At 43.7% G+C, this 15,329-nt stretch overlaps 1 protein-coding gene across 1 annotated transcript in view; it reads right to left on the bottom strand.

Annotated features, from left to right (window-relative positions):
* LOC141804012 (sickle tail protein-like) overlaps positions 1 to 10,403 on the bottom strand; it is a 97,325-nt gene extending 86,922 nt beyond the window's left edge. The window contains exon 1 of the mRNA XM_074688204.1: positions 9,838 to 10,403. Within this exon, the coding sequence (XP_074544305.1) occupies positions 9,838 to 10,114 (277 nt within the window). The 5' untranslated portion in view covers positions 10,115 to 10,403. The remainder of the gene's footprint in view (positions 1 to 9,837) is intronic.
* Between the last annotated feature and the right edge of the window lie 4,926 nt (positions 10,404 to 15,329).

The raw sequence follows: 15,329 nt of genomic DNA, 5'->3' as shown, positions 1-15,329 counted from the left end.
GATCAAACATGGTGGGCCTTTCATTCTTTAAAGGGATAGTTCATTTTTTTTTAAGTGGGGTTGTATGAGCTCTATGTGACCACTAAGGACATTAGATACAGTAGAAAGTTGTCTCCTCTCCCTCAGTAAGACACAAACTGTAATCGATGGTGACGAGGAAATAGACGCTAACAGGGAGAGACCGTACCAAATTCAAAGGCTATTTTCTCTGCCTACAAGAACTAAAATCAAAAAGTAATACCACAGTTTAAGAGTATGCTACATAATTTTTTTTTTAAGTGCATTAAGTCTTCGGAAATGTAAACATTTATCCGGACCTAACTAATTGGTCATGTAAACAAGCTATGCTTCAGGCACCGGTTGTAGCCTCATGTAAGTTTGATCAAGGATTGTAATTCTTTTGTTTGTACTCTCAGGATTGTGAGGCAGCGTAGGAAATTCAAAATGAGTGACTATGACAGCGACGATGAAGTTCCATTCACTTTGGAACCAAAAGGATACCTGTATGAACCGGAGTACACAGAAGAAGAGCTGCTATCAAGATAGAGTCGGAAATACTCAGTGGTGTAAATGTCTGAGCTGTGACTCAGTGCCCACGGATTCTGAGTGTTACTGCTGTCACGAGTGGAACTTGGTTACAGACACTCTTCAGGATTTGTCTGAGAGAGGACACTGCTGGCTCTGAAGCCATCTGTATAACTCATCACACAGATTTCCCTGCTCTTCTGAATTCTGGAGTGTCCTGTAACAGCAACAACAACAACAACAGTCGTGGCAGCAGTAACACTCAGGATCTTGATGTCCAGTGTCTGCGGATGTTTCCTCTGTATTCCTTTCAGTCGCCATCTGTAGCAGCTCTTCTTCTGTGTACTCCGGTTCATACAGGTATCCTTTTGGTTGTCGTGACGCTGAACAGGACAAGGGGAAAAAAAAAAAAAAAAAAAAAAAAGAATTTCCTACGCTGCCTCACAATCCTTAGAGTACAAACAAAAGAATTACGATACTTGATCAAGCTTACACGAGGCTAAAACCAGCGCCTGAAGCATAGCTTGTTTACATTCCCAACAGCTGAAAGGAGGAGGGGGGACGGAGCACACTAGCGCTGCGCGGAAGGATACATGACCAGTTAGTTAGGTCCGGATAAATGTTTACATTTCCGAAGACTTAATGCACTTAAAAAAAAATATATGTAGCGTACTTTTAAACTGTGGTATTACTTTTTGATTTTAGTTCTTGTAGGCAGAGAAAATGGCCTTTGAATTTGGTACGGTCTCTCCCTGTTAGCGTCTATTTCCTCGTCACCATCGATTACAGTTTGTGTCTTACTGAGGGAGAGGAGACAACTTTCTACTGTATCTAATGTACTTAGTGGTCACATAGAGCTCATACAACCCCACTTCGAAAAAACTGAACTATCCCTTTAAGGCCCTGTTTCCACAACATTTCACCCCAAAACGATTAATCACAGTGAAAAAAAAATCTGCGCTTACACGGAAACACTGAAGGACGGAAAACGTCGTAGTAAGCATGCCAGGCCTGTAGGTGGCGCTATAACTGTCTTATAGGTTTCTGAGGCGTTAAAGGGAAGTTGTTCCTCTCCATTGTAACTTGTTAAATGCTGCAGAGCTCTGTGCTCATGGTGGGTTAAGATGAGATCAGACTCTTTACCTGGTCTTGATGTTAAGTTTCTGCTAATAAAATTTTATTAACACTAACGGGTCTAGACCTGTTATTGATTCTGGAAAGTGTCCTGAGATAACATTTGTTATGATTTGGCGCTATACAAATAGACTGATTGACTGATAGATTGATAGACTGGGGTGCCTAGAATGTGGTTCTATTCAAGAAGGACTTACTATGACCAGCTCCAAACGGTAGTCAGTGTTAGTTCAATAGTTCATCTCAAAGGATGACATCATGCAATGTGATCTGCTTTAACATTTATAAATAGCAGTGACACTTCATTATCACAGAGCCAAACTTTAAGACCCAGGAGGAAACGTTCTAGTTTCACTCTGGGACACAGAGTCCTCCTAATCACTCCTCTCTATCAGCAGACTAAAACTAATTCTGACAAACACACACACACACACACACACACACACACACACACACACACACACACACACACACACACACACACACACACACACACACACACACCAAGAAGCAGGATAGAAATAATGAGCTCTTTCCTCTGAACAGAGGAGTGTCGCTGACTGCAGCATAGATACTTTTTGACTTGGTCGGAGGTCTTTTTCTCCTTCATCACTGAGATGAGTCGTGATGACGATAACTTGCTGATCTTCATCCCCAGGCTGCAGAGACGAGGTCGGGGGATGGGGGAGTTTTGAGTTTGAAACAGAGAAAATGCCACTAAGTTTTTATGTCAGTGGAAACCAAGCTCCTCACAACCTCACTGATTCTTTGTTAGACTAAGTGACGGCTCCAGGCTGGCCGTCTGTCCCGCTGGAAGAGTCTCTGAAGCCACTAAATACGGGTACTTCCTGCACGTCTTTTAAGGGAGAGAGAGGCACGGGGCCTCTTCCTCTCTTGAGATGGAAAAACACCACCTCTGCACCCCCACCTTAGTTTAAGACTAAATGCTAAGTGGCCAGCATGTTAATACTGGTGTACTAAAATAAAGACTGACATTTCACAAAAGCTGAAGGACCCAGCTTTTTCCCATATTCACAAAGACATTCATAAGGACAGTACAGGGCTGATCAAACTTGCCTGGTTGAGTCATTAAAGGCCTTAATATTTCTACTTATACTCTTTTTCAGAGCTAAGTCATTCCTGTCTGTACTGTTTTTAAAGATGATGCTGACATCAAACTGAAAATGAGCATATAATTTTTATTAAGAACTTTTTTTTAAGTTCAGAATTCTAACAAGAGCTCTCACTTTAACTAGTTAATTAGATTAATTAATTACACCCCAAATTAATGCGTTATAAAATTCAATGCAAGATTAACTCATTGGCTGCCGGGAATTTTCAGAGCATCTTGAATGATCTTTCAAGACCCAAATAATATTATTTTCTCTGACGATGAAAACACCAAAACTACATAAGGAGAGTGGACTCTTCTTTTATGTTTCTCTTCCTGTTTATGATCCAGACAAAACATACTTTTCTGATCGCGTTCATCTCGGGCGCTTTATCCTCTGATCTTCTCCATAATCTCTGTTGTAATTTCTCACAATGGCCCTGCTCTTTCTCGCTGAACTTCCACGATACATCCTCAGTTGGAGCGTGAGCTGCCTGAACTTTTCTGACTTGCAGCGTCTCTCTTTGCCTCTGTCATCTCACGTCTTCTCCTCGTGTCCATGCTGATCTCTCATCCAAAGAGCGCACCGCTCTCACCCACAGCAGTTTACAAGCATGATTTTGATTAACAAGCTCCTCCAAACCTCCAGAAATGGAATCATTCTGAGCTTCTTCCCCTTAGAGACAAATTTCTCCAAACAGCTTGGACAAAAAAACTTCAGCTCATTCTGTGGGGGATCATTTCAGTTAAGATGCTTAAGAGCAACTTTGACATTAGCCATGGGTGTTTACTGTTCAGCTTTTTCAAAATGAGCCTTTACTGACCTAAATTCACTTGCTAAGAACCCCTTCATATAGGAAACAGCCCAGCCCTACATGTACAGCATTAATATGTTCACATGTGACGTTAACATCCAGTCTCATCATACAGTCAGATATGTCCTCAGGCACAATCTCAGACACACACACACTCAGACACACACACACACACACACACACACACACACACAGTCAGACACACATGCACAAATACACACACAGAGACACGCACAGCTGCAGGCTTTCGTTTGACTCACTGAAGCATGTGTGTGTGTAAAAGCTACAGTGAATTATTAAAATGAGGACAGATAGCTGTGTGTTCCTGTTGTTGGTGGTCACATGACCTTCAGAAAAAAAACTATTCTTGTGTTTTTTTCTACCTTTACTTTCCACCTGGTGTCTGATCCAACTGCTGCCTGTGCTTTCTAAAAGTTATTAACACTGTAATAGAGACATGCTGTGAACCTCTGTATGTGCAGTCATACTTATCCCTGTACCGCTATCTCCATACAAAGAGACACCTGGGGGCCGAAGCTGGGGGAACACCAGTGGGTCTCTCTGATACCTAAGCATCTGACTCCTACAGTACGTAAAACCTGTCAAAGATACAGTTTCCTATCAAGAGATTTTTCAGATACACCTAAAAACAAACAGCTAAAGCTATGCTAGCAGGTTTCGGGGACAGACAAATCAGTTCTGCTGACCAAAACTTTAACCCTGCAAAGCCCAAACCATTAAATCATTGACAGAAAATTTGGTGGAGCAGATAACTGTAAAATTTCAAGAGAATCGTTCAAATGGTGATGCAAGCATGAAATTTGGTACAGATACTCTCTAAGGGACACTCTTTTGAAACAAAACATTAGACACGCAAAAATTCAAGATGGCTGCCATTTTTATAGATGGACGCCATTTCTATCAGACGATTCTTATTTCAAAAGTTCTAATGGTGATGCAAGCATGAAATTTGGTACAGATACTCTATAAGGGACACTCTTTTGAAACAAAACGTTTGACACAACAAAATTTCAAGATGGCGACCATTTTTAAAGATGGCTGCTATTTTTATTGTATGCACCTTTTTTCAATGGTTCTAATGGTGATGCAAGCTTAAAAGATGGCACAAATACTCCTTCTGAGCCACTCATTTGAACAAGGACATTTGACACTTGAATATTAAAAATGGTAGTAATTTTTCAGGATAACCACCACTGTACTAGAAAACTGGTGTTAAGAGAGCTCGTGAGGTCCCTTTTACAAGGAACCATTTACAGCCACTCGAAACTTCAAAACTGAGAGCCAAGAGTGTTTATTTGACTGTGTTTTGTCAAACTCCTTACCCTTGACCTGTCCGAATTGGTAAAACCTGCCAGAACTGCCCCCTAACGGCATAGCTCACAGAGTTCATCAGAGTACACAAGCTCCCTTACTGTAACAAGGTAACAGTCACAAGGGAGGCTTTGTTTTTTTTTGTTGTTTTTTTGTTTTTTTGCTTTTTATGCTTTCATATATCTATTTATCTATATCTATATCTATCTATCTATCTATCTATATATATCTATATATCTATATATCTATATATATATATATATATATATATATATATACATACATGTATATATATACTAGTGTTGGGCAAGTTAAGTTATATATATATATATATATATATATATATATATATATATATATATATATATATATATATATATATATATACATACATGTATATATATACTAGTGCTGGGCAAGTTAACGCATTATTTTCGCGTTAACCCGTCAATCTATTAACGCTGTTGAATACTTTATCGCACATTAGTGCATGTTGCTCACATGCTTTCATTTTGTAAATGTCTGTTGCTGACCGCGGTGGAACCGGAAGTGAAATTGGCGGAAAAACACAATGAGTAACCAAAACAAGCATGGAGAAGAGGGGCAACACCACATGGAACTTAAAGGCGCTCCCCGCTTAGTTTATCAGTCTGCGCGCACGGCGTGCCAGATATAAACAAACGCAGGTAGTCTGCCAGGACAAAGAGACACGATGAGAACTAAGGCCTTATTTAGCGGTGTAAGTAACGCGCTGAAAATTCTCTCAATAAAGCGTGAATGCAGACCGATATCAGAGTTTTTTGGTGGGAGTCTGTTTATTTGTGTTTTTGGTCAAGTAAAATATGGCCCCGTCTGAGTGCAGAGGAAACCTGCAGAGGAGCAGGGAGGGGGTGTTTGGTGCGTGCGCTCTGGGCTTCTGCTGCACAAAAACACTGCTGTAGGGGTAATTTCTGCCCTAAACCTTGTGATAGGACCCAACTTGTTCCATCCTGGAGTATCACTTTAATGCCCTGACAGTGGCAATAAGCTTTAATTTTGTGTTTACATTTTGTAAATTTGATTTGCACTAAATATGTGATTTAACTATTACTGTATAACAAGTACTGATTTAGTGTTTGCATGACAGATGTTATGGCACTTTCACAATGCGATTAATTATGATTAATCAGGGAAATCATGCAATTAATTACAATTAAAAGTTTTAATCGTTGCCCAGCCCTAATATATATATATATATATATATATATATATATATATATATATATATATATATATATATATATATATATATATATGTATATATATATATATATATATATATATATATATATATATATATATATATATATATATATATATATCATCATAAATGGTCACCAATTTGTATTTTGGGGTGTCTAACTTAATTTTTCATGAGTGTTAGAGAGTGTATGTGCAAAAATTCATGCTCGCATCACCAATAGAAATATATTAAAATAACAAGTGTTCAACAAAATGGCGGCCATCTTTAAAAATTGGCCGCCACCTTGAATTTTGGCGTGTCTAACGTTTTGTTTCAAAAAACTGTCTCTTAGAGAGAACTTTTGCCAAATTTCATGCTTGCATCACCATTTCAACTGTCAAAACAATGAGCGTTCAATGGAAATGGCGTCCATCTTTAAAAATGGCCGCCACCTTGAATTTTGGCATGTCTAATGTTTTATTTCAAAAGAGTGTCCCTTAGAGAGTATCTGTACCAAATTTCATGCTTGCATCATCATGTGAACGATTTTTTCACTTATCTGCTCCACTAATTCCAGTTCTTTGAACTTGGAGCCTTGATTGGTCACTCTGAACAGTTCCCCCAAAATTTTTCAAATATCACTTTCCATATTTGAGTTTCAATTTGTATCATATTTGATACACTAGGTCACAATGCTGAACGATTGTTTTTTTCCTGAACAACAACAAAAAAAAAAAACAATAAATCACAAACAAATCTAACAAATTTGTACTTCCAAACATTAACAGTGCTACCATCATGCAGCAGTGAGAAAGCCTTCAATGGAGCTGTCTGGGTGGGAACCTGGAAAAAAAATAACATTTTAGTATTTTACTCATTTTGTGGTTCACAGCCTTTTTTTTGCATGGTGGAAGGCCTGAAAACAGTTTCTCTCCTTGTTTAAGCAAAGATGCACTCTGCATTTCTGACAGTACACATGGGCAAAGTGGCCTGTGCACTGCTTGATCTCTGTGGGGTTTCCCATGTTGGGAAACAATCCAGGCCATCCTTTCATACAGCAGTACAGCAAGTTTCATAGCTAGTTTTTAATTCTAAATTTACCAAATTATGTTATTTAAAAATAAGACTGTATGCTGCTTGATTTTAGATATAATGCATGAAATACAAGTAAATGGCGATTGACTAAACAGGAGTGGATTACATGACCTTATATACCCGCTGTATAGAATTTGATACGCCATCTTCAACACGGTTTACTCAAACATATATTGTGAATTTTTTAGTACTTTTACTTTGCATGAACCCAGTTACTGTTCCTATTGATGTGCCAGTAAATATTGTAATGTTTTTCTTACCTTAACCTTTTTAAACTTGGCAAAGTTCTTCTTGAAAAACCACCTTTGTCCAATTCCTGAGTCATGGCAGTCTTAGAGTGCCACTGGAAGGGCGGCTAACTAGTGACTTACTACCCAGTGTTGGTTAATCTGTGCACTGCATGTATCTGATTGTACACATCAGGTTTTTCAGGATAAAAATTACCACACTGCTTATGTGGAGGGCTGAAAAAGTCATGTATCAAATATGATACGTTTGGCATTATAGGGTTAAGTGTAAATGTGGAAAAAAATAAATAAATAAATAAATAACCCACTAGCCCCCAAGAATAATGTGCCATGTTGACTGTAAATCATGTGTACTGTGGATACCGTTAATGTGGAATGAATTTACTGTACAAAGGACTCACTGTGGGTCACCCGAACCATGGAGCATAAGAACTGTGGACCATAATCACCATGGACCATAATCACCATGGACCATAATTACCATCGACCATAATCACCATGGACCATTATAACCACAGACCATAATCACCATGGACCATTATAACCACAGACCATTATTACCATAGACAGTAAATACCATGGACCACAATCAACAAAGGCCAAATTTACCATGGATCATGTTTACTATGGAATGTGTCCTGTTTTTCTTCCGTTTTGTATTTATTAGTTGGGGTCACTGTGTTGTGCTTCTATGGCTTCATGCTATAACATACTTAACACAGCTATCATTGTCTGGCTTACATGCCACCTGCCAAGAAGTTCACAATTGGCTTTGGAAATGTTAACAGGATCAGGCTTTACTGCTCCCACCACTACCAAACTGTACTGATCCATACTGGACCCCTGTTAGTGAAGCCATGCCTTATGTGGGAAAAATTTGTCAATTTAATCACTTCAAAAGTGAGGAGTTGGTGCTTTACACATCAGCCTCTGCAGTCAGTGTGGGGGACTCAAACAAGAAGCTGAACTAAAAAGACAAAGCATATGTTGTAGTGCGTATTACTGCAGTTCACGGAGTGTCCACTTTAAGGCTGGCTGCAGACACCACATACGCACCAAGCAACAAAAACTGATTTGTATTATCTTTAAAAACTCATGAGTTTTTTCCATATAACCCACCTCTCTACCTTATCCAAACATGAACACCTCAACAATAGGCTTCAGAAACAAATGGGTGACATCACAGAGACCACATCCAGATATTATACAGTCCAAATTCTTTGTCAACCAATGGTTACTGATTTGTAGTCAGGATTTATATTTAGAGTCAACATCTCCAGAAGTAAGAACCGAGTAATGTTCTCCCTGCTGGCAATGAGTATGTTTTAGAATAACTCACATCAGAGCAGATCACAGGGTGACACAGAGTGTCTGAAAATATCAATGAAGAGCAGTCCTTCTGCTGACTAACAGAGTTATTGTAATTATCACAGTTCAGTGAGGAGAGCAGTGGAGATTACTCACTTTCTGTTTACTTCACATTATTTGTAAACCCATGGTAACACACTGAATCAGTGTAGAGTGGTTGAACAAAGATCACATAATATCTGAGTATCTCTTTATAAAATGCCCCCCAAAGAACAGGCAGTGTGTGTGTGTGTGTGCGTGTGTGTGCGTGTGTGTGTGTGTGTGTGTGTGTGTGTGTGTGTGTGTGTGTGTGTGTGTGTGTGTGTGTGTGTGTGTGTGTGTGTGTGTAAGCCTCCAAGTTGCTCTGTGTTGTATGTCACGTTTTCTTTATTATGATCACAGCATGTGGTGCAGATGCCAACCATGAACAGAGAGAAACAGACATCCTCACAGTTTCATCCAGAGAGGAGCTGCTGGCTGTTTGTGAGCATGAATATTCACAGTGCTGACCCCAGGATGAGCGGGTCTCATGTTCATTCGCCAACACCAGAGACCTTGACCAGGAAGCACGCCTCTGTCACATAGAGCAAAACCATCTCTACACTTTCATCTGTTCAGCAGTCAGTGAAGTTCAACATATCAACAGTAGTCTATTTCTGGAACAAAATCTGGAGCAGTCCCAAGTTGGTTAGACAGAATCCCTCGTAGGGATGCATTTTAATGCAGAGAACTCAGAGATGTGACTCACTTACAGGAGACATGTTTTTGACATTACATGAGGAGTGTCTCCTGGGAAGAAAAACAGCATGTTGGACCATCACAGTCCCCTGGATGTAAATACTGGGACCAAAGACAGGAGCTAAGACAGCTCCAGTGTTTTTAGGCGTCCACCTCTGGTTGAACCACATGTCCTGCAGCATGAAGCCGTGTTATTCTGCTCTGGATGATCTGACGTTAAATTATTGAAGCATGCTGTTTTCTTTGATGATCTAAAGAAAGATGCCTTACCTTTGGTGGAGCTACTTCCTGTCTGCTCCGTGCCCGCTTTGTCCTCCAGTGTTGGAGCCGACGTGCGGCTGTTGGAGCCCTGTGTTAATCCGGCTGAGGGGAGCTGGCTCTTGGCTGGTGGGACTCTCTGGACCAGGTTCCCCTCACTGCCTGCCCTCATCAGCCTCTCTCCGATACGCAGCATGCATGACCGATTCCCCTGCAGCTCCTTTCTCACGGTGGGGCTCTTAGACCCCGCTGATCCGGGGCGACTCAGACGGGGAGAGGACTTGGACATCTTCCCTGCTGGGTTTAGCAGAGTGCTGGTTAGATAATCCAGGGTTAGTCTTGTTACTTTCTTTTAAGCTCTGCTCACTTGCTCTGACTGTGTCTCCTCCTACTGCTCCTGTATTGCTCTTACTCCTTTCTCTCTGTTTCTTGGTCCTCCTTCTTCACCTCTCCATCCTTGGTGTCACTGAACCAGCAAACTGTCCCGGTGTTAACAGCAGTGATCACTGTTCACTGAGCGCCACTGAGCATGAAGCCTCAGTTCTTCTTATTCATCTTTAGCTGCTCTCTTCCTGTGAGTGCTGTGCTTCTGTGAGCCTGAACTCCTCTGGGAGAGCTTTTGCTCCCTGCACACGCTACTTTTTCTCTCTGCAAATACTCCTCCTCTTCTTCCTTGTCAGCTCTTCCTTTTCTTCCTCTCCCTGTCTCGTCACGTTTGTCTCAGCTGTATGTTCTGTTCACATTATGTTGTCAAACCGTGCTGTTCCATGTTGACATCTCAGTCCTCACGTTAATAAGAGGCACTCCTCTTTTTTATCCTGCTATGAATCATCAGTCTAGGTCCTCTTTCATCTTCACTTCTCTGTGATTGGTGCTATGCCCCCTGGCCGCTGAGACCGAAGCTTTGAGAGTAAAGCGTACTCTGGCTTTGGATGGATATGACTGCTTGTACTGGTTCTTGTGACAGACCAGATGGACTAATCTTTTGGAAAAATGGGTCTGATGTCAGTCCAGGAGAAGGGGATGGAGAGGTACCGAATTAGGTTCTTTAGGTACCGACTGAATTCCGTCTGTAGTACCGATTCACATAAAATCAAATGGTTCTATGTTCAGGTACCTAAACGCATCCTTTTGTGACTGTGAGGGGGTGGGAGAGTAGATGATTTTCCATGCTTGGCATGAACACAGCATTGCAAGTTTATATGTTAAATATAATATATGTTAAATGAATATAATATATGTTATTTTTTAGTACCACATTTGTGAGTACAAAAGTACCGAAGAAAAACCTTTTTGCACTTTCTATACACTTTCTTACTTTTGTTTTCTTGATTGCTCCTGTGACTCCTGAATTTCCCCTCGGGGATAAATAAAGTAGTTTCTTGTGACGGTTAGATAACCAGCTGAGTTTTCTGGGACCCAATGGGAGTCGGAGGCAAAAACAGGTTTGAAAGAGTTTTATTGTCACTTGAATAATGGTTGGGAGAAAGAGAGCGTGGCTGTCGCAGGCTGCTGCAGGAGTATCCTCGGAGGCACACTGAGGAGAGGCAGAGGAGAAGTCCAGGTTAGTATCACAAATATCCAAAAAACACACAAGCACCAAAAGAACACGAGGAGAACAATCAAACAATCAAAAACACTGGTAGAGACAGGCTTTAACAGGGACACATGAAAGGTGGGGTGGATTTTCAGAGAGTCCGGTAATTTTAACTTCACAGAGGTGGGGTTGATCACTTTGAGAATGGGGAAGGGTCCGATGTAGTGTGGTGTGAGCTTACATGACTTGACCTGGAGAGGGAGGTCCCGTGAAGAGAGCCACACTTGTTGACCCGGCTGGTAGTCAGGAGCGGGGGAGCGGTGGAGATCTGCCAGCCGCTTGTTCCGACTGGCCGAGCGTAATAGGGCAGCCCGAGCATCCCTCCAGACAGCCTTCACTCGCCAGATTTGCTCCCTCACCGAAGGGACGGCCACAGTATGCTCCTGGACAGGGAAAACAGGAGGTTGGAACCCGTGACACACCATAAAGGGTGACATACCTGTGGCCGAACTGGTGAGGGAGTTGTGGGAGTACTCAATCCAGGAGAGGAAGGAGCTCCAGGAGGAGGGGTTCTGGGCTGCCACACACCGGAGAGCTGCCTCGAGGCTCTGATTAGCCCGCTCCGTCTGGCCGTTAGTCTGGGGGTGGTACCCAGAGGAGAAGGCTGGCTGCTGCGCCCATGGCGGAACAGAAGTCCCGCCACACCTGGGAGATAAACTGGGGACCACGATCTGAAACGATGTCAACTGGAATGCCATGAAGTCTGATAACATGTTTAACTAGGAGGTTAGCAGTTTCCAACGCAGAGGGTAACTTGGGGAGGGGCACGTAGTGGACCATTTTAGAAAATCTGTCAATTATGGTGAGGATGACAGTATTTGTTTTTTGCTTTTTCATGTCACCCTTGCTTTGTCCAAAAAACAAACTATGTGTAATTTTATTTTATTTTATTTTCTCCCAGTGCATCCTGCTACCTTTGTATTTTCCCTGTATTTTCCCTGCTGCAATACCTGAATCCTGTCCTGTGATGAAGTCCAGGGAGATGTGTGACCAGGGTTGGCTGGGGGTAGGGAGAGGGCGCAGCAAGCCAGCAGGGGCCTGATGGGAGGTCTTGCCCCGGGCACAGACGGAGCAGGCGAAGACGAACTCCCTGGTGTCCATAGCCATGCTGGGCCACCAAAAGTGCTGCCTGAGGAACTGGAGAGTCCAGGTTACTCTGGGGTGGCAGACCAACTTGGAGGCGTGTCCCCACTGAAGGACCTGAGCTCGGGCAGAGTCAGGAACAAACAGCCGGCCTGGGGGTCCGGTACCGGGATCGGGATGCTTCCTTTGAGCCTCTCGGACCACCTGCTCAATCTCCCAGGAGGCAGCTCCGACCACACAGGCAGGGGTCAGAATGGGCTCAGGTTCCTCCTGAGCTGAGGGCGGTGAAAAAATCCAGGAGAGGGCGTCAGGCTTGATGTTCTCGGAACCTGGGTGGTAGGAAAGGGTGAAAAGGAACCGGCTCAAGAACAGAGACCAGCGGGCCTGACGGGAGTTGAGCCTCTTAGCTGAGCGGAGGTAAGTGAGGTTTTTGTGGTCAGTTCCAGATGATGAAGGGCACTGTAGAGCCCTCTAACCAGTGCCTCCACTCCTGCAGAGCCCACACGACAGCCAACAACTCTCTATTCCCCACATCGTAGTTCCTCTCCGCTAGAGACAGGCGACGTGAGAAGAATGCACAGGGGTGAATTTTCTGCGTCAGGGGATCACGCTGGGACAGCACAGCTCCCGCTGCAACATCCAAGGCGTCCACCTCCACAATAAACTGAAGCTTGGGGTGTACGGGTGTTTCAACACAGGAGCACTAGTGAACAGGGTCTTGAGCTGGGAGAAGGCTGTCGCAGCCTCAGGAGTCCACATAAAAGGAGTTGCGGTGGAGGTGAGACTGGTGAGGGGGCTGGCCACTTTACTGTAGTCTCGGATGAAACGGCGGTAGAAGTTAGCGAAACCCAGGAACCTTTGGAGTTCTTTTCAAGTGGTAGGGACGGGCCAGTCCAGGACAGCTTGTACCTTAGCTGGGTCCGCTCTTAATTCCCCTTTGGCTATAATATAACCAAGGAAGTGGGTTGAAGGGACGTGGAACTCACACTTTTCTGGTTTGACAAACAGACGGTTTTCTAACAGGCGCTGAAGAATCTGCCGGACGTGAAGCTTGTGCTCAGCCAGAGTACGGGAGAAGATGAGGATGTCATCCAAGTAAACAAACACGAACCTGTGCAGCATGTCTCGGAGAATGTCTGTCATGAGGGTCTGGAAAACAGCTGGGGCATTCGTGAGTCCAAATGGCATGACATGATATTCGAAGTGACCAAGAGGAGTGTTAAACGCTGTCTTCCACTCATCCGCTTCTCGGATCCGAATGAGGTGGTATGCGTTTCGAAGGTCCAGCTTGGAGAAAACCTGGGCCTCACACAGAGGATCGAATGAGGGGTCGATCAGGGGCAGAGAGGTCTGGTCCTTAACAGTGATGTCATTGAGTCCTCTGTAATCGATGCATGGACAGACGGAGGAGTCCTTCTTTTTGACGAAGAAAAACCCCGCTGCCACTGGAGAGGAGGAGGGACGGATAAACCCTGTGGCCAGGGCGTCTTTGATGTACGCCTCCATGGCGTCTTTCTCGGGACGTGAGAGATTATACAGGCGACAGGTTGGCAGGGGAGCCCCAGGGAGCAGGTTTACGGCACAGTCGTAGGGTCGATGTGGAGGAAGGGTCTGAGCCATGTCTTTTCTAAAAACTGGGGCTAGATCATGGTACTCAGGAGGTACAGCAGACAGATCCGGGGGTGCTGAGGGAACTGGATGAACCTGAGTGGATGGAATGGCTGACTGAAGGCAGTGGGCATGACAGAAAGTGCTCCAGTTAGTGATGGTGAGGGCGGACCAGTCTATGTGGGGATTATGTTTCTTTAACCAGGGGAAACCAAGAACCAGAGGGGAGACCGGGGAGTTGATGATGAATAGTTGGATAGTTTCTCTGTGGTTACCGGATATCACCAGGGTGAAGGGTCTGGTGGTGGTCTGATGTGTCACCTCAGAAATGAGGTGACCGTCGAGGGCTGTAACTCTCTTGGGTTGAGAGAGTTCCACTAGGGGGAGCTCCAACTGCTTGGCCAGGTCCATGTGAATCAAACTATCATCGGCACCAGAGTCAATTAGAGCTTGGAGGGAGGTGGACTTCTGTCCCCAGAGGACACACGAGGGGACCAGCATGCGACGAGGGCTGACAGAAGTCGAGGTCTGGCTCACCAACGTACCCTCCGTCAGTGGTGAGCCTGTCCATTTAAAGCCTGGGGACAGGAGGCGATGTAGTGTCCAGCCTCCCCACAGTAGATACAGAGACGGCGAGCCATCCGTCGCTGACTCTCCTGGGGGCTGAGACGAGCCCTGCCCAGCTGCATGGGCTCCTCAGGAGGCTATAAAGGATCTTAATAACTCATCTAGGGAGGCTGACTCATCCCTGGTGGCTAACTTGTCCTTAAGCCTCTCAGAAAGTCCCTTTAAATAAATTCCCATGAGAGCTGACTCATCCCACCCACACTCATTAGCCAAAATCCGGAATTCAATAGAATAGTTAGCCACTGACTGACTTCCCTGTGTCAAATCTAACAAGCGGCGAGCCGCCTCCTTGCCTTTAACAGGGTGATCAAAAACTCTCTTTAACGAAACAGAAAATTCCTCAAAAGAGGACAACACAGGGGGGGCGCTAGAGAGCCAGTGATGTAGCAGGTGGTGTTTTTTATCAGCTCTTTCACCCTAATTGAATATAAATATTAAACACTCGTTTTTTTTTTTAATTTTGACGGAAAATCAAGTTCATGAAAGTAAAAAGGGTGGTCAAGTCCAAAAAAGTGACCCAGAAAGGCCACGAGTCTCCTTCTGAGATCGAAGATAGCTCGTCAACCAAGTCGGCTAACGCTAGCTCGCC

The sequence above is a fragment of the Halichoeres trimaculatus genome, unplaced genomic scaffold (genome assembly GCF_033239565.1).
Source record: "Halichoeres trimaculatus isolate MK-OKI-2021-1 unplaced genomic scaffold, fHalTri1.1 fHalTri1_scaffold_15, whole genome shotgun sequence".
Taxonomy (NCBI): Eukaryota; Metazoa; Chordata; class Actinopteri; order Labriformes; family Labridae; genus Halichoeres; species Halichoeres trimaculatus.
The sequence above is the reverse complement of the archived record's forward strand: the minus strand, read 5'-3'. Positions and strand labels throughout refer to the sequence as shown.